This window comes from Copadichromis virginalis, linkage group LG1 (assembly GCF_057382275.1).
Source record: "Copadichromis virginalis isolate Kocher_CV1m ecotype Utaka linkage group LG1, C_Virginalis_male_GT1.1, whole genome shotgun sequence".
NCBI lineage: Eukaryota > Metazoa > Chordata > Actinopteri > Cichliformes > Cichlidae > Copadichromis > Copadichromis virginalis.
Window position 1 is genome coordinate 13143253 of NC_140618.1, and position 27708 is coordinate 13170960.

The 27708-nt window shown below is 39.2% G+C and overlaps 3 protein-coding genes across 4 annotated transcripts in view; all 3 read left to right on the forward strand.

Moving 5' to 3' along the window:
* The window catches only part of LOC146718430 (ras-specific guanine nucleotide-releasing factor 1-like), a 30896-nt gene extending 14208 nt beyond the window's left edge, over positions 1 to 16688 (forward strand). Inside the window, exons 7-27 of the mRNA XM_085451422.1 lie at positions 193 to 386; positions 633 to 742; positions 1130 to 1248; positions 1638 to 1798; positions 2024 to 2087; positions 2835 to 2977; positions 3507 to 3589; positions 4299 to 4547; positions 7895 to 8268; positions 8674 to 8790; positions 10473 to 10643; positions 10992 to 11098; positions 11239 to 11351; positions 11814 to 11874; positions 11974 to 12080; positions 12293 to 12377; positions 12476 to 12673; positions 13812 to 13891; positions 13967 to 14084; positions 14213 to 14281; positions 15413 to 16688. Coding sequence (XP_085307548.1) covers positions 193 to 386; positions 633 to 742; positions 1130 to 1248; positions 1638 to 1798; positions 2024 to 2087; positions 2835 to 2977; positions 3507 to 3589; positions 4299 to 4547; positions 7895 to 8268; positions 8674 to 8790; positions 10473 to 10643; positions 10992 to 11098; positions 11239 to 11351; positions 11814 to 11874; positions 11974 to 12080; positions 12293 to 12377; positions 12476 to 12673; positions 13812 to 13891; positions 13967 to 14084; positions 14213 to 14281; positions 15413 to 15505 — 2816 coding nt within the window. The 3' untranslated portion in view covers positions 15506 to 16688. The remainder of the gene's footprint in view (positions 1 to 192; positions 387 to 632; positions 743 to 1129; positions 1249 to 1637; positions 1799 to 2023; positions 2088 to 2834; positions 2978 to 3506; positions 3590 to 4298; positions 4548 to 7894; positions 8269 to 8673; positions 8791 to 10472; positions 10644 to 10991; positions 11099 to 11238; positions 11352 to 11813; positions 11875 to 11973; positions 12081 to 12292; positions 12378 to 12475; positions 12674 to 13811; positions 13892 to 13966; positions 14085 to 14212; positions 14282 to 15412) is intronic.
* Positions 16689 to 17277: 589 nt separating this feature from the next.
* On the forward strand, positions 17278 to 21791 carry LOC146718431 (pro-cathepsin H-like). Its single transcript, XM_085451478.1, has 12 exons — positions 17278 to 17423; positions 18297 to 18328; positions 18481 to 18586; positions 18850 to 18920; positions 19021 to 19125; positions 19633 to 19719; positions 19820 to 19875; positions 19996 to 20077; positions 20168 to 20236; positions 20532 to 20638; positions 21072 to 21200; positions 21286 to 21791. The coding sequence occupies exons 1-12, from the start codon at positions 17348 to 17350 to the stop codon at positions 21353 to 21355; spliced, it is 990 nt and encodes a 329-aa protein (XP_085307604.1). The 5' UTR covers positions 17278 to 17347; the 3' UTR covers positions 21356 to 21791.
* Positions 21792 to 22022: 231 nt separating this feature from the next.
* On the forward strand, positions 22023 to 27687 carry wdr76 (WD repeat domain 76). Of its 2 annotated transcripts, XM_085451459.1 has the most exons (15): positions 22024 to 22254; positions 22453 to 22563; positions 22647 to 22736; positions 22901 to 22993; positions 23260 to 23318; positions 23656 to 23773; positions 23921 to 24022; positions 24240 to 24280; positions 24420 to 24573; positions 24812 to 24970; positions 25047 to 25162; positions 25274 to 25372; positions 25503 to 25655; positions 25746 to 25799; positions 25903 to 27687. In XM_085451459.1, the coding sequence occupies exons 1-15, from the start codon at positions 22210 to 22212 to the stop codon at positions 26156 to 26158; spliced, it is 1650 nt and encodes a 549-aa protein (XP_085307585.1). In that variant the 5' UTR covers positions 22024 to 22209; the 3' UTR covers positions 26159 to 27687. The 2 variants fall into 2 exon arrangements, with proteins under 2 accessions (XP_085307593.1, XP_085307585.1); XM_085451467.1 differs by lacking the exon at positions 25503 to 25655 and having other exon boundaries at positions 22023 to 22254.
* The last annotated feature ends 21 nt before the right edge of the window (positions 27688 to 27708 follow it).

Consider the following 27708-nt stretch of genomic DNA (forward strand, 5'->3'; position numbering starts at 1 on the left):
CCCTTCCTTCCTTGCAAAAAATAATAATGATTTATTGTCTGTCGGGTAGGCGACTGAGGGTGAGAGTATAAAAAACATTTTTTGAACATATACAGATACCGAGCACATGACTTCTCCTTCAATGGTACTTTGTGTCTGCACTGATTCTTCCAATTTTTATGGTTTATGGAATTTTTTGTCTCTTTTTTTTAGCTGACCTGTTTGACATTTTACTGCCAATGCTAAACATCTACCAAGAGTTTGTGAGGAACCACCAGTACAGCTTGCAGATTTTGGCTCACTGCAAACAGAACCGTGACTTCGACAAGCTGCTGAAGCAGTACGAGGCCAAGCCTGACTGTGAGGAGAGGACGCTGGAGACCTTCCTCACTTACCCCATGTTTCAGGTAAAATTACAATGTGGATGACTTCACTATTACACATTACTACACATATTATGATTCGGTGATGTATATATATTGACTGTATGCTAAAGTTAAAATTCACATAAAATACACGAGGCATTAGTGCTGCAACACACTGTGGTGAAATAGTTTAAAATGCAGTAATGTTTTAAATTTGGACTGAAAAGATACATGTAACACAAAATAAAACATTTTCAGTCAAACTCATTTAAAGCGCATCTCTTTCAGATTCCTCGTTACATCCTGACTCTTCATGAGTTGCTTGCTCACACTCCCCATGAGCATGTGGAGAGAAACAGTCTGGACTATGCCAAATCAAAACTGGAGGAGCTTTCCAGGTAGAACTATCAATGTAGCTCGACAACACAAACATACTCAGTGGGATCTTTGTCTGATGTAAATCAGAAACTAGTAACCCTGAATTAGTACCTGTATTTTAATATATCTTGTACTTGGCATAAGGATACAGAAAACAGAGCTATAATAGCCAGTGACTCATCCAATCGACGCAAAGTACCAAAAATATAACACAGTCAGACACAGACACAGTGTCTATCATTTCTAACAGTTTTAATTGATTTTGTGGTCACTGTTCTCATTTCACGTAATAGAACAGTGGAGCAAATTCACTATAAGAGTTGATGAACTCTATAGAAACAATAAGAAAAAACATATGGCTTTAATTAAGAAGTACCTGAAATCATTAGTATTTGTTGTCCTTTCAGAATCATGCATGATGAGGTAAGCGAGACGGAGAACATCAGGAAGAATCTAGCCATTGAACGAATGATTGTGGAAGGTTGTGAAGTGCTTCTTGATACCAGCCAGACCTTTGTTAGACAAGGTAAAGAAAACGTTTTCTTGTGTTGTTCTTATATGACAAGGTTTGCAGTTATGGTCAACAAATAAAAACAAACTTGAAACTGAGTTTTTATCGTGCAAAAAAACCCAAAAAAACTCACTAAGTGTAAAAGTTGCTGGTGTATTCAAGCATGGGTGTTTCTTTTATTAATTTAGGGTGCTAATGAAATCCTTGATGAAATGATGACACAAATAACACATTTTTTGCACCAAAATGTATGGACATTGGGTTTTTTTGGATTTTCTTTTTAAATTTAAATTATGTAGTTTATTTTTTCTTCTTGTATGGCCAGTTTTCAGATTACGAAGGAAAAGAGAGCAAATTCAAAATTTGCTTATATGTTTTTCTTGCACACGTGTTTGTGTTCATAGGTTCTCTGATCCAGGTGCCAATGAGCGAGAAAGGGAAGATCACACGAGGCCGGCTTGGCTCTTTGTCTCTGAAGAAGGAAGGAGAGAGACAGTGTTTCCTCTTCTCCAAACATCTTATCATCTGCACCCGAGGCTCCGGAGGAAAACTTCACATCACTAAAGTATGGCAGGATTGACCTAAAGTAGGCCAAGTAGTAGAAAAACAGTAAAAATTCATTCTACATGAGTGTAGGGTGCAGTTATAAAACACTTCACCTATTTTGTTTATAAATGTATAATCAATGTTATACTGTTAAGTATGTTATCCTTAAAGGATGGGCTTGATGATGATCTGTTAGCTGGCAGCATGGTGAATGTGACCCTGTGACCTTTCATGCCTCTTACAGAATGGAGTGGTGTCTCTCATAGACTGCACTCTGATTGAGGAGCCGGAGGGGACTGATGATGAGTGTGAGTTATTATGTGTAGTGGATTCAAATGTTTCCTTTATAAATACATACATCTAGAAGCTGCAGAGTGTTTACTGTATGAAGAGCTTGAAAAATGAAGTGATACCACTTTTCTATTTGGCATCGCCATACAGGCGTAACAATCTAACAAACGGGGGGCTGTAACAGTTAGTGAATCACCCTAAAAGCGGACGAAGAATGTTTTCCACTTTACCAACTAAATTTTCACAGTTACAAACCAGAATGTGGTGTTTGTGGGGTGTGGCTGGATTAAATGCTCTGCATATAAAACACATTATCTCTACAGAAAGTGTTTTTGCATGATTTCCACCGTTTCCTCTTCACCCCCACATTACTTGAGGTGTCAGAATTTTTTTTTTAATTTACTGCTATTAAAGTTAGCCAAAACAATTACTCACAATTGTTGATTGACTGATATTTGTTCCAAATCAAGGTAATAACCCCAATGAATAAAGCAAAGATTATTCCATTATTGTGCTTTGCTCAGTATTTGCAAAATCAAACATTACCGCTGCGTTACTGTATTACAAGGTTAATTATTGACTTTACTGTGGAAAGATTTAGGAATATAAAATCAATATAAAATATAAGCATAACGTATGCAGAAAAATAATGTGAACAAACTGAAACAAAAATAAATAAAACAGTAGCTGATCTATTCTAAAGTGCAGCATATTGTTTTCTTTCCTATTTAGAATTTTTATTTTATTTTATTTTTGCCTTTCAGCCAAAGGGGAGCGCAGTGGTCAGGACACAGAACACCTGGACTTTAAATTGATGGTGGAACCCAAAGACGTCCAGCCTTACACCGTGATCCTTGTGGCTTCTTCCCGACTGGAGAAGTCAGCGTGGACAAGTGATATCAGTCAGGTATGTCTCGCCGCTTATGTTAAGACATTTGATTTCACGTTTTTTTGTTGCTGCAGCTTTAAAAAAACACTTCTCAAACTCTGTAAATCTACAGATTTTGTCAGTCATCTTGTAATGAAGTGGTAATCGAATGATAAATAATCTCAATATACAAATTCGATTGGGAATGGGCAAGATTTTAGTTGCTGTTTTAAGCTTCTGTAATTGAAGATGTATTGGCCAATAAAATTTTGATCAAGTGCAAGTAAACAATTTGTGTGTGGAAAGAAAATAGAGAGAACACCAGTGCAGTGATCAGTGCAAAGAATAGGAAGTCTTGAACTGGATGTCTGTTATACATTACCTGGCTACACGAGTAGCCTCCAGAGACTTTGTCAGGGGACATACGGAGCATGAATCACGCAAAGAGACCAAACTTACTGAAGCTACACACATGATCTGATAAATGTTGGAGCCTGGAGCATTCATATGTTTATAAACATGCTCGTCTTCTTGCACTGTTATGCTCACTGTGCTTTCTGCCTTACAGTGCATTGACAACATCCGCTGCAATGGCCTGATGATGAATGCCTTTGAGGAAAACAGCAAAGTCTCTGTGCCACAGATGATCAAGTGAGACTTGGACACACTGTAGCAATAGTAAAGCACATACAAAGTATGTTCAAAAGGCTGCATAAAAATCACAGATGTTTGCACATGCTCATACTTACAGGCTCATGATGTAGCCTAATGCTAACATTATCCCTAAAAATGTATAGGGCTTCTGTGTTAATATTCACACAGTAGAAAACTGACTTCAAACGTGACTAAAAATGGTAAGTATAAAAAAGTGAGCTTTGTTTATAAAGCTGATAATCAGTCCAGAAACGCCACCTAAAGATGAGCAAAAATCTAACATTCACAGGCTGCAAACGCAGGAACAGAGATGAGGAACACAGAAAACTCATGGGAGGAAAACATGGAGTACAACAGACAACTGGACAAAGACAGTCACACTATTTATACACTGGAGACTAATTGGGAATCGGAAATAGAGGAATGAGACATGGTAAAACGCAATTAAGACATTCAGACAGAGAGGAAGTAAAACCCAGAACGTGAAACCAGAGAAAACAAACTCAAAGAAAAACAGGAAACAACCTTATAGACAACTACCTAACACAGATCAAGAAGAACACAGAGCCAAACATGAGAAATAATAAACTTAATGCACGAACTGAAAGAAGGCCAAGAATTCACGGCCACTAAATGGCATTTAATTGCAGTAACTGGAGCTACATCTCTATATAACTTTATTAACCTCACTTTTAATCCAATACAGGTCAGACACCAGTTTGTACTGTGATGATGTCGACATTCGCTTCAGCAAGATGATGAACTCCTGCAAGGTGCTGCAGATCCGCTATGCCAGTGTGGAGCGCTTGTTGGAGAGGCTGACCGACCTGCGCTTCCTCTCCATCGACTTCCTGAACACTTTCCTCCACTCTTACCGTGTCTTCACCAGCGCTGATGTAGTACTGGACAAGCTCATTACCATCTACAAGAAGCCCATCAGTGCCATCCCTGCACGGTAAGTGAAATGATTCCAGGAGGTTTAATGAGGGATTTTATGAGCTCCCTGGTATAAACATTTTCACACTAACTGCATTTTAGTTGCTGGCCAAAACCTTATTTCATCAGTTTTGAGCTTTTAATGCCAACCTTTTTATACCAAGTTGCATTTCCGATATTTCTTAATTTGCACTGAAGTACAACCCCAATTCCAAACATATTTTAGTCAGAGTAGAACATAGAACACATATCAGATGTTTAAACTGAGATATTTAACTATTTCATGATAAACAATGGTTCATTTTGAATTTGATAGGAGTAATACCTCTCAAAAAACAGGGTCACTGGCCATCTTTATCACTGTGTAGCATCCCCTCTCCTTTTAACAACAGCTGGATGAACATTTTGCCTCTTTAAGGCATCTTGACTTTGTGTATCTCAAGAGTACATACTATCATCAAAAGATTCAGAGAATCTGCAGAAATTGCTGTGTGAATGGGATGAGGCTGGAAATCCATATTGGATACCCATGATCTCAGGAGACACTACCCTGAAAACAGGTGTAATTCTGTCATGCTCAAGAAGTTTCAGTGAACACAATTCACCATGCCAGCCATAAATCCAGGTTAAAGCTCTGTTAGGCAAAAAATAAGCGATATGCGAACATGATCCATAAATTCTGTCGTCTTTTCAGAGCCAAAGCACATTTAAAATAGACTGAAACAAAGTTGAAAAGTGTTGTCTGTGAAGGTTCTCAGTCATCCAGGTCATTGTAGTCTAAGGAGCTTGCAAAGAAAAGCGTCTGGACTTCTTTAAGTTGCTTGAAGACGTTTCACCTCTCATCCGAGAAACTTCTTCAGTTCTAAGAGTCAAATGGTGGAGAGTCCCAGATTTAAACCCTGTGGGAGTTTCCCCCCAAAGAGGGACAAAGGACACCCTGATGATCCTCTACCTAATCACATGAGCCAAGGTGTGAAAACGGGTGTGGGTCACAATCACGCAGGGTTTCGGGTGAGCTCATTGTGAAACCTGGCCCCACCTTATCATGCGATTTCCTGAGGTCAGTTGGCCCAGGGTGTGAGTGGGCGTTAAGGTGTCTGGGAAGGGATCTCAAAACCGGATTATAGATGGCAGACAGTTGGTGTCGTAAACCACCGCCTCTGTTCAAAGATGGTCGCTCACAGTGGACATAAATGGCTTCTTTCACTCCTCTTTAAAACCATCTGTCCTCTCTGTCCAAAATGTGAACATTGGCGTCCTCAAAAGAGTGACCTTGAAAAGTGTTCTGTGCTCAGTAAAATCACAATTTGGAATTATTTTTAAAAAACATGGATGCTAAGTCCTAGAGGGACCCTTGCCTAGTAGTATTGGCAGCATACATCTGTAAAGTCACCATCAGTGCTGAAAAGTATAAATGCAGCTAGCAAACGTTACAGCTCAGCCCAGCGAGACGCTGTTACATGTTTACATGTTTACTGTTACAAGCATGAGCCTCGCAGCATTGGTAAATGCATACTTCCTTCATCATCAGTACATGACACAGATCAGTCTCATTAACATTCTTTTGTTCTCATTTCCTTGGAATGAGAAATTTCTACTAAAATTTTCAGATGTTGTTTTTGGTGCTTAGAGCACCACAAAGCGAGCTCCATTTTCTTCCATTATATTCAAGAGAAGGAAAACATCTCTAAAGATAACGAACTGGGTAACTCACACCAAAACACTCTAGCTGGATACTTACTTTACTTTATTTTACTGGTTTGATTAATTCGACTTTTGTGTAGCAGAAACTGTGATTAGGTTGTTTCTAAGTAAGACATTCACATGAGTTGTGTCTATGTTCTTGTTTCTCCACATTCACTGTTAGCATTTAAGTGGGCAGCTTACTTAGCAGGGTAAAAGGGCCTTTTACATTAAACCCTTAGGAGAACCTCACTGCAAGGGCGATCCCTGTCACAAATGCAAAAAATGAACAAAGTTCGACATTTCCAGTAATTTTTTTTTTCGCGAGAATGCAGCAACAGTGCAGTAATGGTGCAGTGAAGAGACGGGACTTCCCCAGTGTCAGAATTAGTCTCTCACGTGGAGTGCCTGTAAGTCGCCCATCATATCCTGCCCAGGTGAGAAGGGACTGGGGAGGAGGCAAGCAAGAGGTCACACCAAGACTTCTTTTGACCGCCATCACAGTTAATTGAGTCCTGCGTCCACCCACCTCCTCCTGACTCCTCCTCTTCTTTTTCCTGCCCTTTTTTTTCACATTCTCTCACTTTTATCTTTCTTTCCAGAAGTCTGACCATCCCTCTCTTCGCTGCGCTGTCACCATAGCAACCCTTTACTCTGCTGCAGGACCCCACCCTCTCGTTCTCTCCTCGTCTTCTCCCTCCCTCTCTCCCTTTCTCCCATCATCTGCAGCGGCTCTACGGTATTAAATATTGATGGTGGTGTTTTGCACCCAGACCCTACTCTCCTCGTCCTTCTTCCTTTTTGTCACACTCCTCTCTAATCTCTTACTTAAATATCTTCTCTTGTTTTTCTTCTATCCTGCTTTACTTGCTTTCCTCTCTTGAATCTCGACTCTGCCTTATGCCTTTATTTTCTTCCTGCCTCCTGTTTTTGTACTTCTGCCCCTCTCCTGTCTTAATGCTCCCAGCCTTCATCATTCCAATCTATGCTCCTTGCTCATCTCTTTAAATTACTGCTTTTATTTTTCTTATAATTTTAGGCAAGGAGACACAACATGGCTGCAGCTAACACCATACAGGGCTGGAGGCTTCCCATTCGCCCACTCTCAGCCACCAGCCTTTGCTGTGGTGGAATCCATATCCACTATGTTGCTCGACTCACCCCCTCCCTCTCTGTATCTCTGTTTTTGCCACTGCTATTTTTTTTTTTTTTTTTTTTGCGGTGTACCTCTATCTCTTTCTCCAACTTTCCCCACTATCTGGCTTTCTCTCTCTCTCCATGCCTCTGTGGGCCTCCCCTGGGCTGGTTGCTGTTGGCAGCACCCGTGCCTCCCACACTGTCACTTGACATGCTATTTATAGGCCTTCAGAGGGGGTGGCTCTCAGTGCAAGGAGGATGCTGTCTTAAACAATGTAGCTTAAATAAAAGAGTCAGGAGCTCCCAAAGAGCCTTCTGGTTAACGCGTTCCCTTACTGCTTCTGTGTACAGACACAGAGTGCACCATGCATTCCCCCCTTATTAACATTTCTCCTCTTTCCTATAGTTCCTAGTCAGATTGTGGGAATTTTCCCCTCCACAAATTCAAAAAAGTTACTCTTTAGCTGTGAAAAATGTTCTTTTTACCCCTCATTTTTCACACGTGCCTCCTTTTTCTCTTCTCTTTCACCCTTTCCTCTCCTGTAGCTCTTTGGAGCTTTTCTTTGCCAGCAGTCAGAACAGTAAACTCCTCTACGGCGAGCCACCCACATCGCCACGTGCCAGCCGCAAGTTCTCCTCTCCTCCTCCACTCTCCATCACCAAGTCATCCTCTCCCAACCGCCGCCGCAAACTTTCACTCAACATCCCCATCATCACGGGTGGCAAAGCCCTGGACTTGGCTGCACTCAGCTGTTCTCCCAATGGCTATGCAAGCATGCACTCCACCATGTCACCCTTCAGTAAGACCACCCTCGACATCAACAAGCTCTACATCTCTAGCACCATGGCCAGCAAAATCCCTGATGAGGGAGAATCCAAAGCTGAAGGCAAAGCTGAAGAGTCTGTTGCCAACAAGCAAGGTCAGAGCCTCTGTCCGAGGGAGTATTGTAGAAAAATTTTTTTTTTTTTTTTTAAAAAAGCCTATTTAAAACCTTATCCTTTGTGACATAACAGTAAAAGATCAGCCAAGTTTTGTAAAACTTAAAGGGACAGTTTACCCCATATCACCTGTGATTCATTTTTGTATTTATTTTTTTGTCAAATGTTGATGGTCTTTTGGCACTTAGGGCACCACAAAAAAAAGATGCAACTGGTCCCATTATATTTAAAAGAGTGCAAACATCTGTATGAGCAGTATCTCCTAATAAACTCCAGCCTAAACAAAGTCTATTTTGGGGTGAACTGCTTCCTATGACTGTAAATTTCTAGCAGTCTTCTTCTGTGTTGCTTTTTTTCCCCAATGGTGAGTTACTCTGTCTGTTCAGATCTGTCTGTAAGAGAGGAGTGCGATGAAGACCCAAGTCAGAGTGACGATGCAGAAGCAGAAATGTCTCCTCCTAAGTCACCATCAACGCCCAAGAACGTCAAGGCAAAAAACTCTGGTAGAGTAATTTAATTGTGTTGCAAATCTTGCTGAAGCTGTTTAAGCTTGCATGTCCGAGGCTTGTTGAAGAGTGTCTGGTGATCTACTTTTATATTCACACCCACCAGTTAAAAAGACAAATGAGCTGGCAAGATTGTACGAGCTGGCAAATTTGAGCAGTTTACTGGATAGTGTTACTGACAGTGGAGTGTCTTGGCAAAAAAAGGGATAAAATAAAATCAATAATAATGCATAATGTCAGTAGAAAAAAAAATCCACAGGCCTACTGTTCATATGCTTCATCCTCCATAAAATGTACAAAAATGGAATCAAAGGAGGATTTGCCTAGTGTAATTGCACTGGAGACATAGTAGAAGTAATACAGGCCAGGTTTCAGATTAGACGTTATATTTCCTGACTTTTTAAGAGTCAGGAGGGCTAAAAATGGAAATGCACTTCATTTCTAACATGTAAAAGTTTTGACTCTTGTATTTTCATCAGAAGAAAAACAAAGCTATAGCCAGAAGCTGGTTGGCTTAGCTGAGACAGTGCGTAAACTTAACATTAATCTTCTTTTTGTAATCTTTGCAAAAAAGAGTTACATGCCTGCCAAGAAATAGCCAAACACAAGAACGTGAGAAGATGTTATCAATTCATGAATTTTGAAACAACACTTAGGCAGGTTTTTGTTGTTTCTATGCCTGTACTCATTCTGCAATGAACTAAAAGTCACTGGCTGTAGCTTCAAAATTTTTTGTAGAGAGAATACGAGAGTGGAATTAATCTCCTCATCTATCAGTGAAAAATGTGTGTAAAATAATTTCTTTAATGCTTATGAAATGCTTAACTTTGCTTCTTCTTGGCTTGTGTCACCGATATGAAACTGTTGAAATGTTACAAAATGTTAAAATAGCTTTCATTATTGCTTCCCATTTCATAGTTTGGGTTTGTCAATGTTTAAAAATGTGAAGTCAGAATCAAAGTCAGCATGAAATATTTTTACCACCCAGCAGTCAAGTTGTGTGAGACGTGTTTAAAGGCGGAGATGAGACGAGCAGGTAAATAAATATAGCCACAGCGGATTTATATCAAACTTTTTTTTCTGGAAATGATAAGCGTAGCAATTGCCAAATAAGGTCTTGGTAAAAACCACCCACAGCCTCGTGGCCCTCCCCGTAGAACACAGGGAAGGAGCATCCACCCCATAGGTAGTCAGGCGCAATTCATTCCCAGTGTGTTCTCTTCCCACGGTGCTGGATACAAGGGAAGCCAGTGCCTCGTGTGAGTAGGTGGAAGGAAACCTTGTACCTTGGCAACGATGTGCGTGTTCTTCTATACCGCCCCCGGCTGAATGGGGGAGGGCAGGGAGGAAGGGAGGGAGTGAAGGAAGGAGGCAGAGAGGCAGACACAGTGGAGTGTACAATGTAACTGCAACAAGCTGCATGATGCATTGTGCTGCGTCTGTTTTAGCTCTCTGTTGCCCTCCGATGGTCAACAACTTAGTTTGATTATGCACATGCGGTACTGTGTGTACAGCATAAACAAATTACCTTTCAGCCTAATCTTTAAGAAGCTCAGAAAGGTAAACTGAAAGTGTTTTTGTAATGGTTGTCTTCCAAAGGAGGTGCCCTTCAACTCTTTTATGTCAATATTGATCTAAGTATGATTTCAAATTAAATTCATTTGCGTTCTTGTCTGCAGAGTTTTCTCTGTTTTCCTTCAACAATGGCATGGTGGTGTCATCTTGCCGGGAGCTGGACAACAACAGGAGTGCTCTTTCTGCTGCCTCAGCCTTTGCCATTGCTACCGCTGGTGCCAATGAAGGCACACCAACCAAGGAGAAGTATCGTCGTATGTCCCTTGCCAGCACAGGTCAGTTACAGAGCTACTACCTCTGTTTACTCCTAGCGACGCCTGTTGGCTACCTGGAAGCTTCCTTTGTTCTCTGCTGATGATCTGCTGGAGCCTACTCATTGAAACAGTCTCTAATCTAGTAATCTAGCCATACTGGATTATAAATCCATGCTTGTGTTTAGATATTGTTTAGATTTAACAGAGATCAGTTAATCAATATAATCAAGGTAGTGTCTTCCTCACTAGGGTGCACCCAGACAAGTCAGACAATAATAGGAGCCCCCTGGTGATTTTAAAAGAAAGATCATAAAATATTGATGGTATATAACACAAGTTTGTGCTTTAGGAGTTCACTTTTTATTCCAGGTTTCCCTACAGACCAGAGAAATGGGGACAAAGAGTTTGTTATCAGAAGAGCTGCCACAAACCGAGTCCTGAATGTGCTGCGTCACTGGGTCTCCAAACATTCGCAGGTGCAGTCCCCTTTTCTTTCTTTTTTCTTTTTCTTGTTTGGTTCTGTCTTTCTGTGCCCTCACAGGATAAAAAAACAACAACAAAAAAGCTCATAACACTTCAGTAATGACACTGTGGTTGTTCATTTGTGGATCCTCAGGACTTTGAGCTGAACACAGAGTTGAAGATGCGAGTAATTGGCTTCCTGGAGGAGGTGATGCATGACCCAGAGCTGCTTACACAGGAAAGAAAGGCAGCTGCCAACATTATCAGGTTGGTTTTCCGTTATCATTGCTTGATTGCTCTTACAGTCATGTATGACACAACTGTTTGTGAGCACCCAGTGGAAAAAAAAGCTTTCTGCAAGTGGATTTGTCAAGACAAAAACTTGTTTTCTGTAGTAACAACAGGAACCGGAGACACAATCCATCAGCCCAGAACTCGGCCTAAATTTTCAACTTTGTTTTACTGAGCGTCAGCCCCAGAAGTATTATCTGTTCCTCTGTGAAACACAGACTAGACTTTTAAATGGGTGCAACATCACAAAACAGGAGCTATCTAAAACACCTGTCCCTATAAAGTATTTGTGCAAAATATTATGAAGCCAAACTAAAAAGGAATAAAAACGAGAAATTAATAGCTCCTTAAGTGGGGTTTTTATATCAATGTTATAGAATTGTTTGGAAAAAAACATGTATCAAAGATCATATAACAGTTATGTCTTCTTTGGTGTAGAACTCTAACCCAGGAGGATCCTGGAGACAACCAGGTCACCCTCGAAGAGATCACACAAATGGTGAGAAAAGACCACAAAAAAAGCCTTTTCAGAATAAAACCCTTCTTTTTCTATACTTTAGTTGTGGTAATGCTTTTTTCTGCTTGTTGTTGTGGTCAGGCCATGGAGGACTCTAAGACTGAACCATTCGAGAGCCATTCAGCCTTGGAGATAGCTGAGCAACTCACACTGCTGGATCACCTGGTCTTCAAGGCCATCCCATATGAGTAAGTACACAGACATACAGTGCACACACATACAGTGCACACGCATACAGTCACACACTCAGGTGTGTATACAAGAACACAAACAAAGGTAAACAGATAAAAATTGTAGAGGTTAGAGTGGGAGGATAGAGAGAAGGACACACGTGAAATGTTGAAATATCTTTTCGCGTGATGTGTTTGTTCATTCTGTGTAAACATTTTGTTTTGTACAGGGAGTTCTTCGGTCAGGGCTGGATGAAGAACGACAAGAATGAGAGAACTCCATACATAATGACAACTACCAAGCATTTTAATGATGTAAGTATTAATCTAAAGATATTTAGATAGATATCTTAGGGCAAGATACGGAACATTTGTAGATATTATCAATGTGTATTTGTTTCTTTTCTTGCTAGATCAGTAACAAGATTGCCACAGAGATCCTGCAATGGGATGATGTCAACATGCGGGTGGCCGTGATTGAGAAATGGGTGGCAGTGGCCGACATCGGCCGCTGCCTCCACAACTACAATGCTGTGCTGGAGATCACATCGTCTCTCAATCGCAGCTCCATCTTTCGCCTCAAGAAGACCTGGCTCAAAGTTTCCAAGCAGGTATTAGAAATTTTTCATATGACCTTTCATAATTGGTGTGCCTCTGGAGGGTGAGCAGGTCATCTATTAATTGGAAGGTTGGTGGTACGATCCCTGGCTGCTTATTTATTCATTTATTTATTCATAATTTGATTATTGGTCGGCGTACCAAATATCCTTGGGCAAGATATTAACCCCAAGTTGCTCTCCCATGCATCCATCAGAGTATGAATGTGTATGACTGTTAGATAAAAAGTACTTACACAGAAAAAGGTAAGAAAAAAGCTGTGATTACCTCCATAGAATAAATATTTTAACTGACATTTTCTCTTGTTATATTTCCAATTGTCATGCTTATAGTACATTGAAGTACACAGGCACACAAATTCTGTTGGTTAAATAATATGCGAGTATAAATGATAGTCGTCAGCTAGAACGTCACAAGTCTGCTGCTTCCTGGTTCCAGTGTTGTGAGGGGGGAAAATTGTGCCCTGGGAATAACAATTATTGGTTGGAGAAGGAGAGTAAGGCACGAGTATAGGGCATGGCAATTTATTTATTCATTTATTTATCATAATTTGATTATTGGTGGGGGTTTTTTTATGTGGGGCGAGTTGTAAATGTTTTAAACTAGTGGTATCTTCTAGAGTCCTGAGTGTAAAAGCAGAATGGTTCAGTCCAATTAGTGGAATATTCTGTGAGGTTATTTAAATCTGTCTGTTCCATTCGGTCAAAAAGGCTGTAGGATGGTGATGTGGAAGGTGTTTTGAATGACAGTTTGCATACTCCTGAAAGGTCATCTTGACTCTTTGGTTCTTGCGTTGGATGTCTTCCTCCATGGTCGCTCGACCAAGCTGACACAAGCCATTTACCATAAATAAAATAAAACATCCTAATTAGTCAGAGATGCATAGAGCGATACTTAACATGTACACAGTTCATGAATGCAATCAGCATTTCTAGCAGCTTCAGTATGTTGCCTTGATGAAACAAGGACTTTTTTTTAAGTTGAACAAAATGAATGAAAGTCAGGATGCTCTAAGAGAGTCTACTAATGGTAATTTCAAACAATCCTGTCATTGTCTTCTCCAGTTAATAAAGATTCCGATTAAATTTCGAGTTTGTGACAGTAACATTTTTCCCCTGATCTATGTTCTAGACAAAGACTGTGATTGACAAGTTACAGAAGCTGGTGTCATCAGAAGGCAGATTCAAAAACCTGAGAGAAGCTCTGAAGAAGTAAGTAAACCAACTTTTTACTTTTTTAAAAACGTTTTGTGTTAACTGGCTCTCTGACCTGCCTGGTGTCTTCAGCTGTGACCCCCCATGTGTCCCCTACCTGGGAATGTACCTGACTGACTTGGCCTTCATTGAGGAGGGAACACCCAACTACACTGAAGACAACCTTGTCAACTTCTCCAAGATGAGAATGGTACAGAACATCTAACTTTAACCTTGTGCTGTTGTGTAAGGTGTTTTTCACATGCGTGTGATTCATCTATTTATTCTTCATGGTTGGACACGTTTGACTTTTATGTGATTTTCTGTCATTTTCTGCAGATATCTCACATTATCAGAGAGATACGACAATTTCAGCAAACAGCTTACAAGATTGATTATCAACCAAAGGTGAAGTTACTGTTCATTTTCATTGTTTTGCAGCTTTCTATTTCTTGTCTGGATTTGTCAAGTATTGCTCTATGAGGCGTGCTCAAAACGTTCTAGGAACTGGCTGTTGCCAGACCATTTTCTTCGTACAATGCTTCTGTGCCTTTAGCTCTGCTGCTGTTTTTAGATCGTTTCCTGGAAGTCCTGTTTCAGTCTAACTCAAATTTTGTGTGGAGAACCATCACTGGTGATGAGACCTTTTTTTTTTTTATTCACATGGTTGTGCAGTGTGAAGTCATGCCCTAAGGTGAGACTGTCAACTGAGAGTATTGCTGTAACTTCAGGAGGAGTCTGAGGGAGAACGCTGAGTGGAAACAAGTTGTGCAACAAGTTTTTTATTACTTCTTGACTGATATGGAAATCAAGTTGAAGGATCACTATTTTCTCAAGATCCAGCTAGTTTTAGAGAAACACGAGTGCAAGAAAGACAAACTGGACTTTCAGGCAATGATCTATGAGCAGCTTTGCTGAAATTCTGCAACTTTCGGATTAGCCGAAGTTTATTCATAGTCAGAAAGTTTTCCTTTGGTCTTATTTAATTTTTTTTGCCTTTTAATTAATGTGTCAAGTTGAAAAAAACTTATCAAAACTAGAAACTTTCTTCCTTTCAACGAGCTGATGTTCCAGCCAATGTTCTGTGTAATCATTACTACACCAATTCAGACAAAGCCTCATGACTGCATGTTTTTCCAAACTGTTCAAACAGCAGTCATCTTCTTGCTCTGTGGGCAGCTGTGCGTACCATCTACTATCATGATGAGTCCGATCTGATTTGGCCATCTTACACGTGCCTTTCAACTGAAAATAAGATAAAACGATGAAAATTAGTGAAACCTGTACACTTGCAGACACATTTTAGTGAATCCTAAGAATGCAACATTTATAATAGAAAGTGACTATAGCCTGGATTTGTGCCACAGTAACCAGCGTACTTTCTGACCAGTGCAGCTATTGTTTTAAAAGAACTCGCTCTCACACAACATTTCCTACTTTAAATGTGTAAAGAAAAATGTGTAAAGAAAAGGAAACCTTGGATAAACTGTGAATAACCCGCCCTCTCTGTGTCTTCCTTATTATTATTTTTTTTTTTAGGTGACAAAGTACTTGCTCGACCGCAGTAATGTGCTGGATGAGGAGAGCCTGTATGAAGCATCCCTGAGAATCGAGCCCAAAACTTCATCATGAAGATGATCTCTCTCACTCTGCTTTCATATTGAGTGTACATAAACAATATATCAAAATGTATATTTACTATTATTTGTATTAGACAGAGTAGGCAGTGCCCTTTTAGTATATACTCCCCACGGACTCGTGTATATTCGTTATTAGAGACTGAGTGTAAGTCCAGAGAGGTTTATTTCTATAGTTACAGAGTATTTATATGTTATTTATTGTCTTAAATATCATGTTAACATTAAGTTATTTTTTAAATTCGTTTAGCCATATCCTAAAGGGAACGTGCACCACCAAATGGTTCTCATTCGCAAGAAACGTTCACATTTACCACATAAAGATTAACTCCCCCAAATCAAGAGAGAACCGAACACAACTGGAGTTATTTTTAAACAAGTTTCCATATAAATCTGTGTGATTCTTGAGGATTTTATTGTTTGATTTGAACTGAACAAGGCTGATAACAATATTTGCAATGATCACGAGGGACTTGCTGAATGTAAATATATTAAAATGCTACTGCAACAAAATTCAGGCAAGTAATAATATCAAAAATAGGATTTGATCTTATGAAAATCTTAATGATTAAAACCATCAGACTATCAAATCTGGATAACATTTTTCCTCTTTCAGTCCATCTTGTCCCACCTTAGAGAGGGAGGAAAAGTGAGACCGCTGCAGCGGCTGAAGCTGAATCATGTGCTCTGATGTTTTTATGTAGCCGCAGAGTAACAAGAGATTTGAAAGTGCTGGAGTCAACCTGACACCTGCCGATTCGCTGATAAGCTTGTTTGTTTCTTTGTTTGGAGAGATGGGTTTTTATGCTTTGCTTACTATCACATAATTCCCCTGGTGGGCAACATGATGTATATACAGTATAAGCACCAGGCAATGTATGTAGCAGATGTAACCAAGATTGAGCCACTTCAGGAAGTTAAATTCCCAGCTTTTACACTCAGACAGTGATAGCATAGTTGTTATGGTTAATCCTCTTTGGCCAGTGCATTATGGTTTTGCCTTAATCATGAAATGGATTATATTCCACAAAAGTATGTAAACTATTTTGTTCTACGATTTGCCGATAAAGCAGAAATATTTACTGTGTACAGTACTGTGTACAGGCAGTCTGATGCATTTCCTAACGTGCAATGTGTTAAAAAAAAAAAACATATCCCTCGAAATGTGTTATCCTTATGATCGTTCAACTCTGTAATAACTTTTCTGTGTATGATACTTTAAAACAAATGTTGAAAACAACTTATAAGTGTAACACATTCTGTATCCTGTCTATTCCAATGTGTTAGCAGGAACTATACAGTAGTAATATTGTGCTTCTTCTTGAAATATTTATATGTATTTTTTACAGGCTTTGTATAGAAAAACATCTAAAGCTTAAGTGGCAGGCATGTACCACTTTGACGTGTTCAAATGGAATCTATACCTAGAACCGTATGTGTACTGTATTTAAACCCCACCCTTGCACATGAATCTTTACTCTCTAACAGGCACATCAAATGTTTGCAGTGAGCAATACCCAGTGATATGAGAATTATCTTTCAGTCTATTTCAAAAGCTTGAGTAGTATTTCCAGTTTTGTATAAAAGTGTATTCTTTCCTGATTACCTCTTGTTAATAAATCTATTCTTTCTCAGGGGGAGAAGTGTCTCACAGGCTGCACTGTTTGTTTTAACACTATGTTCTGAACTGGGTGCACTGGACCATAACCTTTACGACTGTTGCTTTGCTGGGGGAAATTCAAAGGGGGGTTTCAGTAGTAGGGGCTCTTAAGCAGTCATAAAAATAAGTCAAGTCATGTGATGCCCTTAAAGCTTGCTGTAATCTGCTGTGGAGAGTATGGCTCTGACTGTTGTGTGGTTTATTACTGCCATTTTTAGCTTCGTCCATTTATCACCTTTAATTTCAGTCAAAGGTAAGTGTTTGCCAGGTTCTCAGCAGTTTATTGTTGTTTATTTTAAAACTTGACATTTCTTTCAGCAGCAGCAGTTGCTAGAATTGAAATTCAGTTGCTTGAAATTGAAAAGGCAGAGAAAAGGGTGAAGCATTTTGTTAACAGTCCTTGGATCCTGTTAACAAAATGATCAGTAACATACTATAAAAGCAGTCATGCAGAAACCAACGTCTCCATTTTTTGTGGGATAAGTTTAATTTTGCTACTTTTCACTGAAGAGATGAAGCTAATACTATTTTCCATTTTTCTAAAAGGTTTATGAAAGCATATTTCATATGAGCACTCTAAATGTTTTGTGCTCAATTTATGTGAAATTACAGCTGTCGAATGAAAACGACAGTTTGCTGATGTGTTCATGAGGAATGGATAACGTGCTTAAAATTTGTACTTAGGCATAGTACTTGGTAACCAGATTTTAATTCTACTTGGGTAGTTGTGCATGATTCAGATTGTAGTTTTCCTGCTGGTCCTCAGTGTAGCCCAGTAAGTAGTTGATCCTCTAAAACCTGCTGTTTTAGACAGGGGATTTTTTTAAACAGCAGCTGGGTGGGGCCAGAGATATTTGCCTGAGATGATCATATTAGGGATTTCTGCTCTCGCTAACACAGAGATCATACAGATCCAATGATGCTAATGATTTGAATGATGTTCATGTAAGATTAGAAGAGTGTTGAGATGAGGATAAAGCCTAAGCTTTTGGCTCATAAGGGTTACTTGTACATACACCTCTGATGTTAATATTTCCAACAGCCTTTGTCTGTTAGAAATCAAGAAAAGCATAACAGGTCCATTTTATGTGTTACTTAATCCACTAAAATTTTTCTTTCCCATTAGAAGAATATGCTTTCAAGCAGTGGATTTCAGAGGTATGTGCATTTTTAAACTAATGAGAGTTTGACCTTTATATTCTGATGCTTTTGGGGGGGGGGGGGGGGGGGGTTTGTATATAGTTAAACATAGTTAAAATTTTCTTTCCTTTGTTTCATTATGTCTGTTTTTATGTGGGGGTTTTGTGCAGCACAACAAAGTTTATGGCACTGAGGAATATCACCACAGACTCCATGTGTTCACTCAAAATAAGAGGACAGTTGATCAGCACAATGCTGGGAATCACTCCTTCACAAGTACAGTATAGTTCTGCTCCAATTTCTGCCTTAAAATACGCAATATACACTCACTGGATATTTTATTGGGTACACTTTACTAGTACCAGGTTGGATCTCCTTTGGCCTTCAGAACAACATTCGTTCTTGTTGCCATAGATTCAACAAAATGCTGCAAATGTTCCTCAAAGAATGAAGAACAAATAAATAAAAACATTTACTGCTATAGAATGTTATAAAAATTATCATCCAGTTCTCACCCTGCTCTTCATGTTTTAATCTAGTGGGTCTGAACCAATTCTCAGACATGACATTTGAGGAATTCAAGAAATTCTACCTTTTCACGCAACCTTCGGTAAATTACCTAATTTTATAACACTTCACACAACAGGTGCTTTTGTACAGAGTTTGTCTTTTATTTCCTTTAAAATCTTTTGATTTTTCGCATCTTTTAGACTTGCTCAGTCACTAAAGGCAGTCATGTCAAAAGGACAGGTCCTTATCCTGAGTTTGTAGACTGGAGGATGAAGGGCGACTTTGTGACTCCTGTGAAGAATCAGGTATCCTGATACGTTCTATAGCTCTTAAAGCCTTTATAGCCATATTCTCCTTTTGTTAAAGAAATATTGTGCAAAGTACAATATTTACAAAGTCGTACAAAGCCTGTATTTTATCATGCTTTCTTTGAGTTGCATTGAAGCACAAACCATGCTTTACTAAAAACATTATGTCTTGTGTTTAATCTCCAGAAATATTTTGCTAAACCTTAAACATGTAGCACCTTAAAGTGATAAGTGAGAAACAAATAAAGATATATGTTTTCTACATGTGCAAATTTTTTTAAACAACATACCTCAGTCACAACCTCTGAGAGAATATATTCTGTAATATATGATATTATTAAATATTCCAAATAGAGAGTTTGATTTACAGATGGTTCCTTCTGTTTTCATTTACATTTTACAGCACCAAAAATTATCATGGTAAGCATTTAAATATTTGTGAAGTGCCTCTTTAACATAACTGCATTATCAGTTGCTTGAGTTGTGTCGTGTTTGTATCTTTAGGGTTTTTGTGGCAGCTGTTGGACCTTCTCCACCACTGGCTGTCTGGAGTCAGTGAATGCTATTGCTACTGGGAAACTAATACAATTGGTAAGAGTTTAGTATTATACACAAATATAGCTGGCAGAAGAAAAGTATCCACTCTTTCTGAGTATATATGATGAATGCTCTTTATTTATCTCTGTTTTAGTCGGAGCAGCAGCTGCTGGACTGTTCCAGAAATTTTAGCAACTATGGATGCTTTGGGTAGGAATCATGTTTGTCTGGCCTGTAACTATAACATGTGGGACATTTTATGTTATAGAAACAGCATAATAATGTAAGTATAGAATTTCAACCAATCAAAAGCTGTGTGGTTTATTGCAGTGGGCTCCCCAGTCAGGCATTCGAGTACATCAAATACAGCAAAGGTCTCATGAGAGAGGAGGATTATCCCTACAAAGCCTTTGTATTATTTTTGAGAGTAAAATCTTCATTTATTTATATTTTACATATGATAAAATATACAATAAAAAAAGTTTAATCTTTCCTGTTTTAGGAGGGAAAATGCCATTTTGAGCCTTCACTTGCGGCTGCGTTTGTCCGAGATGTTGTCAATATAACGAGTGTGAGTGTGTGAACAAATAAAATTGCACTGTGGATGAAATTGTACAATAAATGTGCCTTTGCATATGCTGGTTAACAAAATAACAGATCAATACAGTAAAATGTGTCTTTGTTGTTACTTGTTGGGGGAAATAGAGTAACTGTTTTAAATAATCTGAAGCAGTTTGTCTGAAGCATGTTTTCTGGAAGTTTAATTTGTACTATTAAAAAAAGCAACTGTTTTATAGTAAATAGGGAACTCCTCATACATCGACCTGCTCAGGTACATGTTATAATTTGTGTATGCCCATTCACAGTATGATGAAAAGGCCATGGTCGATGCAGTGGCCCGGCTCAACCCTGTCACCTTTGGCTTTGACGTTACAGCTGATTTTAAGCACTACAAAGAAGGTGTTTACTCCAGGTGAGATCAGGACCTTGATAACTCAACAAGCGCTTATGCACATACTACTATTCAAGAAGTAGAGCTGGTCTGGGATTTTAAGAGCAGACCAGAATATACTAGCCCCACTTTGTTTCTGTTACTTATACACTAATTTAGACAGACAAACAACATATTTTTACTATTTGGATAAAATCATTTGCAAAGAAGTATAAAACAATTGTTTTTAAGCCTCTGAAAACTACAAATGGGGGACTGTGTATAAAGAAGTGTCTCTATGATGACTGTCATAGTACTAGCTTGAAAAGATTAAAATATTTTATATGTTATGCATATAAGTCAGCTACACCACATATTTTGCAAATGTAGGCTGTAATATAATATTGAAAGAGACAATCTGCCCACTCAACCTTCAAAAGACATGTGCTCTATTGATCTAGTTTTGTCTATTTAGCACCCAGTGTAAGAACACAACAGACAAAGTGAATCATGCAGTCCTGGCGGTGGGGTATGGCACTGAGAAGAACGACGTGCCGTATTGGATTGTGAAGAACTCTTGGGGCACAGCCTGGGGAAAGGATGGGTAAATATAGTCTGTGTGTATCCGAGCTTTATGACTTGTAACAGCTTGCAAGAATTGCTGATATCTCTCCTTTTTATTTCATCAGATATTTTTTGATTGAGCGTGGAAAAAACATGTGTGGACTGGCTGCCTGCTCTTCTTACCCGCTACCTTAAGCATCTGAATAAAAGGGCAACAAAGTGGAAACTCTTGAGCATGTGTGTATCGAAATGTATTTTATTCAGCCTAAAGGCCTGATGTCAACTTAGGGTTTCTAACATGTTTTCTGGAAGTTTAATTTCTAAACACCTTATTATGTTTTTTTTATTAAAACTGAGACATTAAAATTTTGAGTGCTCCATGGAAACAATACAGGCCACATATTTCAACTCAAGACCCTGCAGGCCTTTGCAAATTACATGCCAAACTAAACAAATAAAGATTACATGTTGATTTTACAGCAGCATTTATTTTTATGCACCATTGTTGATTATAGAACATTTGTTGAGAATCTTATGAGGCCCAAAATCAGGACAATTAATCATATTTTAGGTTTTTGATTATCTATTTAATCTATTTCTGTATACTTTGCAAATAAAAAAGTTAATGTAATGTGTGTTTCTCTCATATATATATATAGATTTTCTGTTTTATCCACTGACAAACGTTGGCAGTTTGTTTGTTAAACGTTAACCAATTTGTGAATAAATAACCATGACTTTCCTCTCACTGCTATTCCCCTATCCTGCCATAAGATGGCGACATCATCCCAGCAGAAGCTGAGGCCAGCTTGGTTGTTGGCGGGAGGGACCTAAACCTTTCTTCTCGTGACGTAAAAATATAAACCAATCAGGTGCCAGGATTCTGTTTCACAACAGAAGGGGAGGACCAGTTACAAAACATTTGCGGCATGTGGCGCCAATTGCGCCCCCTTGTAATTATCATGACCGTAATAGTTGTCACTTGTGAGGTGCTCACGTCTCGCTTCTCTCAAACAAATACTCGTACCTGTCGTCGTAAATGAACCAAAATGGCGACTCTCCGAACAAAGCGCGAAGCTGTTGTGCTTGTGAAGGTACAGTAGTTTTGTTTTAATGTGGTTTCCTGTTTTTAAACTTATCCTCCCTGTTTTAGGCAGCGACCTCATAGCATTAGCATCAAGAAGCACAGTTTTAAGTGGAGGTGTGTTGTGAGTTCGATAAATCTTCGGTGAGAAAGTTGAATGAGTGCCTTAATGTCTCTGACTAAAATGTTAACGAGGGACACCTTGTAGGAAATGACCCCTGAGAATCTCGAGGCGACAGTGCGACGATCATCTAGAAACGGTTTTGCACCTAAGCGCCTCCAGTACTCTCCCGAACATGAAACTCCCAAGAAAAAAAGGGTGAGAGCTCGTTCACAGTGATGGGGTCGAACAGTCATTTTAAAACTTGACGATTTGTTAATTCTGTCGTAATTTCTTGATAGAAAACAAAAGCTGTCGCTGAAAATGGTAGTCAGAATAAGCAACCAAAAGATGAGGAGGGTGCTGAAAACAGTGACGTGGAGCATGCACCTGTGAGTATGGAAACTTGGCACAGTTTGAATTCGACTTTGTGACTGACAGAAAGGTGTCTGTGCAGGTTCTCAGTCATCCAGCTCATGGTAGTTTAAGGAACTTCTAATGACTTGAAATCGGCAATTTTCTTGCAGTGTGTCAGTGCTGTATCTTTGTGTAACAGGAAGGGTATGGGAGACTTTCTGCCTATGAACTGGAGCGCCTGGAGAACATCAGACAGAACCAAGCTTTTCTGTCTTCTATCAACTTATTCCAGGTATATTATTGACTAAATCTGCCCTTTATCATCTGCATTGCAAATCTTTCATGGACCTAAACCTATCACTATCAGCACCATCAACATAAAGTTTAAATTCGACCAGCAACAGTAGATATTTAGACCAGCTACAAGCCATATTTACTGGTGTGATTAACCCAGGTAGACTGAGTGAGAAATAAATCCTTATGAAAAGGACCATATCTGTGATTCTGTCATTTGTCTGGATTATCAGAGTATCAATTATTGTTTTCTTTTGTTTAAAGGCCACTGAGGAGTTCAAGCAGCTGACTCGACCAAAGCCATCACAGAGAGGTCTCACACGGTACAGTCGGAGTAATCAGGCATCGTGATACTGTGGAAAACCACAGTGGTGCAGAAATTATGAGAACAACATGTTTTTTCCCCTCCCATGTATTCTGTGGAACATCACAGTGCTCCTATAATATACTTTGTATTTGTTTTTGAGACTGAACTTTTTGAAGCTCAGGAAATAAGACTAGACTTGTCAACTCAACGTCCTTAGGTACAAGAAAAAAGTAACTTTTATGAAAGTTTTATGTTTGGAAAAACGGTTTGAATTCATCCTGACCCTGTGTCATGTTAAAATAGGAAACATATCTTTTTGGGCCTCCTGTAATGTTAAATTTCTTTGATTGCAGGGCACATGCTGCTGTAAAAGAAGTCGTGCCACCTCGCAAATCACTGCGACTCCAAAAAAAAGAAGCAGAGATCCTGGAGCTTCCTCCTGAACCGAGAGGGACACTTATTTATGAACAGGTGCCAACATATAGTCTAATAATGCATCTGTAATGTGTCAGTTCACACAGCTCCACTGCTGCATCTTAAGTGTCTTTAGCTTTTTTTTTTTTCTCGTTCTTCCTCTCTGGGTATGTTACTCATTATAGTTGTTTACTTGCTTTCAAGTCTTCACCAGCAAAGAAGCCCTCTGGCCCTTTGCCCATGGATCCAGTGAATGTGGAAGAAGGAAGCAAGCTGCCTCCACAACTTCTTGAGCTCTGTTCTGAGGTAAGAGTCAGCTTTCTATGATATTTTCCCTTTTTTTTCCTATACAATATTTATTTACAATCTCACTCAGTTTAACATGTTGCCCCCTTCTTTCCTACTTAAATGTGAATACTTTATACTGCCCATATTAGCCACAAGCATAATTTCTTATGCATATCCACTGTAGTAACTGTTCTTATTCGATTGGGAAGTCATGAAAATGCTTTTCTTTTCACAGGATGTAAAAGTAGATAAAAAGATACAGCTTGACCTAAAAGGGTAAGATTTAATATTTTTATTTGGATGTAAGATTACTGCACAGTTTACAAAAAGTGACTCTTGATGTACTGAGGGTCAGATGTTTTGGAAGAACCTGAGAAACAGATGAACAAACAAGTGCACTGATGTCTGAACACAGGTACCGTTCGTCTCTGAAGAATATGACGGTAAATGAGGACAAAGTGGCCAAAGTGGTGAAGGATCGCATCTTCTCTGCAACCTTCCACCCCTGCACCAGCAGCCTGTTGCTGGCTGCGGGCGACAAGTGGGGGAAAGTGGGACTCTGGAAGTTGGTGAGTTTTCTTTGCCTTAACTATGCATTAGTTCTTGACCACTAGATGGTAGAAAGTGTCTCAACAGTAAAGCTTCATGTCAGGCTGCAAAAATTCACAAGTGTTCTCCTCAGGCTAATTGGCCTGCTTCATGTTTGAATTCAGGTTTGTTTTTTGGGTTTTTTCGCTCTGAAAATCTTTATTTATTTTAAATGAATTCCAACCACTGATTTACTACTGCATGTGTATGCTCTTCTAGGGTGGTGACTGGGGTGAGGATGGTGTCCTGCTCTTTGAGCCCCACACCCGTCCAGTGGGCTGCATGGCATTCTCCAAGTCTCATCCCACACAACTGCTGAGCCTCAGCTACGATGGATCCCTTCGCTGCATGGACGTAGAGAAGGCTGTTTTTGATGATGTAAGATACCTTCATTAGTTTAGTTCAATCTGGTTACGTTGTGATCCACGAATAAAAAAGGTTGTCCGTTTTCTAGGTGTATGATATTGAAGATGGCCTGAAAACGTTTGACTTCATGTCACATGACTGTTCGACACTAGTGGTCGGGAACTGGTATGGAGAGGTTGCCATTGTTGACAGGCGCACCCCAGGGTGAGATAATGACATAGTCTTAAAGTAATGAAAGTAGTACATTTTCTTTTCTTTTAAACAACTTTAATGTTGCACTCAAACATTTTTATAAGTATGTTATTTCATCTGCAGAAACTCCCATGAATCCCTCCACACACTGGACCCCAAGACATTGCGTTGTGTTAACGTCCACCCTTTACAGAAGCAGTACTTTGTGGTGGCTGAAAGCAAGTATGGGCTTTTTAAATTTTTTATAATGTTTACACATCTCTTATGTGAATCTGTCTTTAAATTTTAAGTGTATGCTTTGTTTTTTTTTTTCTTTGTTTTTTTGTGTGTGTGTGTGGGTTTTTTTTGGCAGGGTAGTTAGTATTTATGACAGTCGAAATCTGAAGAAGACCAAAAGCCAGGCAGTGTCCCAGCTGCATGGCCACTCTTTAAGCATATCCAGTGCTTATTTCTCCCCTTGTACTGGAAACAGGGTTCTTACTTCCTGTATGGATAACAATATAAGGTGAAGCTGATGGATCACTGACATGCTGTATATGCTTAATTTTTTTTCAGTTCCAACACAATGTCCTTTTTTCTTTATTTATTTTAACAGGATATATGACACATCTACACTGACTACTAAATCTCCCTTGCTGACAACCATCAGGTACATCCACTAAATTGAACTTTAAACTTTTCCTGTTCTTTTAAGTCATCTCTGTGTTAATAACTGTGTACTTTCAACATGCCTTCTCAATCTAAATTGGCAGACATGACATGCAAACAGGTCGCTGGCTGACCAAACTATCAGCTGCGTGGGACCCCAAACTGGAAGACTGCTTCGTGGTGGGGAGCATGATGAAGCCTAGGAGGGTGCAGGTGTTCCATGAAAGCGGTCAACTCCAACATTCCTTCATGGACAGTGAGAATCTCAGCACAGTCCTCTCTGTCACTGCTTTCCATCCTACAAGGAATGCCTTGCTGGGTGGAAATGCGTCGGGACGCCTTCACGTCTTTTCTGACTAAATTGAAGACCAAAAAAATGTCTGATCAGCCGGTCTTGGTTCGGTTCATCAAGGTAGCAGGGACACAGTTTGGTAACAATCTGGATTTTCAGCCTATCAACTTCTAACTAGACAAGTCTTCCAATATAGCATCTTCATTCTGTATCTCACTAGAGCTTTAAATACATTACTATTCTTATACTAAAGCAAAGTAACACACCTGAAGCAGTGAAATGAATCATATCAAATTGTGAGTCATATTCTTAGACATGTTGCAGTGAGGCAATGCAGGATCATTAGCAAAGTAGCAGAATTTTCTTCCTCACTGCTCACAAAATACACATTTATAGCTACATTAGATTTAAACAAAGGGATTATCTTGTGCTTCCTCTCATTTTACACCTTATAATATTTAGATTTGTTCCAGTTAAAACTTTCATGCCAACTGAAATTTGGAATGGAACTGGATGTGGTCTTCTACTGTTGTATCCACTTTGACTCAACATGCTGTGTTGCACTGTTTAATGTGTTGTTTTAAGTTGCTGTTGTCAGTTTAAAGCAGCTTGGCTCTTCTCAGTTTTACTGTTAATTTTTCCCCATCCAGACATTATACTGCACACTGGATGTCTGCCACATGATTGTCTCACTAAATCTTTGCATTAATCTTATTCAGTAAAGTGTAGGAAACAAATGTATTCTTTTCTCCAACCTACTGTAAGTTGATGCTTCAGTTCATGAAGACTGAATGAGCTCAACTTCTCAAATGACATGAAGCCTTAACTCCAGGATAAGCCTGTTTTGAACCCACTCCTGTGTTTGCAATTGTGTCCTTGGTGGATGTCAGACACATTTTCCTCATATGGCTGCCTTTTTTTTTTTCTTCTTCTTCTTTCACTTATTCTACCCAGTGTTTCTTAAAACTGTCAGACTTGCAAAGAAGCATGCACACAGCAGGGTGCTGCCGCTGCAAGACCTTAATTGTTTTTCTTTTCCATGGGCAGTATTCAGAGAGTAGTCATACAAGCTCAGTTTAAAGCTTGTGTGGCTGCTCTCTGGCACATGTAGACCTGCGTTCTATTAGTGCCTCCTGACTGTTTTTAGTGTCTTCAAATATCCATTTTCTCCTCTGAAACCTTTTACTCTGACAGATTTATCATGTGTGTCATGTTTATTTGGCAGGGTAACGACTAACCAACTGTTCATCTATTGTTGTTGACAGGTACACTTCCATGATCACAACCAGTTTTGACACAACTAGTGACAGAGAAACTTAATGTCATATATTGCCACAAGTTACAGTAGGTCAGTGTGTAGACTGGTTTATTTTGATATTTGGAGTTTATTTGGATTTTCTTTAACATAAGAGTCCAATTCGAAAAATTCATGGTTTATTATTTTATGTAAGGTTTATGTGATGTAAATGTCATTTCTGCACTGAGTCTCTCTGTCAGTGAAAGTGCTTTTGGAAATGCCTGTTATGTGTTAATTTCCTTTGTTTTCTCATTTGTAAAGTAAACATAATAAATAGATATTTTATTACAAAATACTGTACACATGAATGCTGTGAATCTC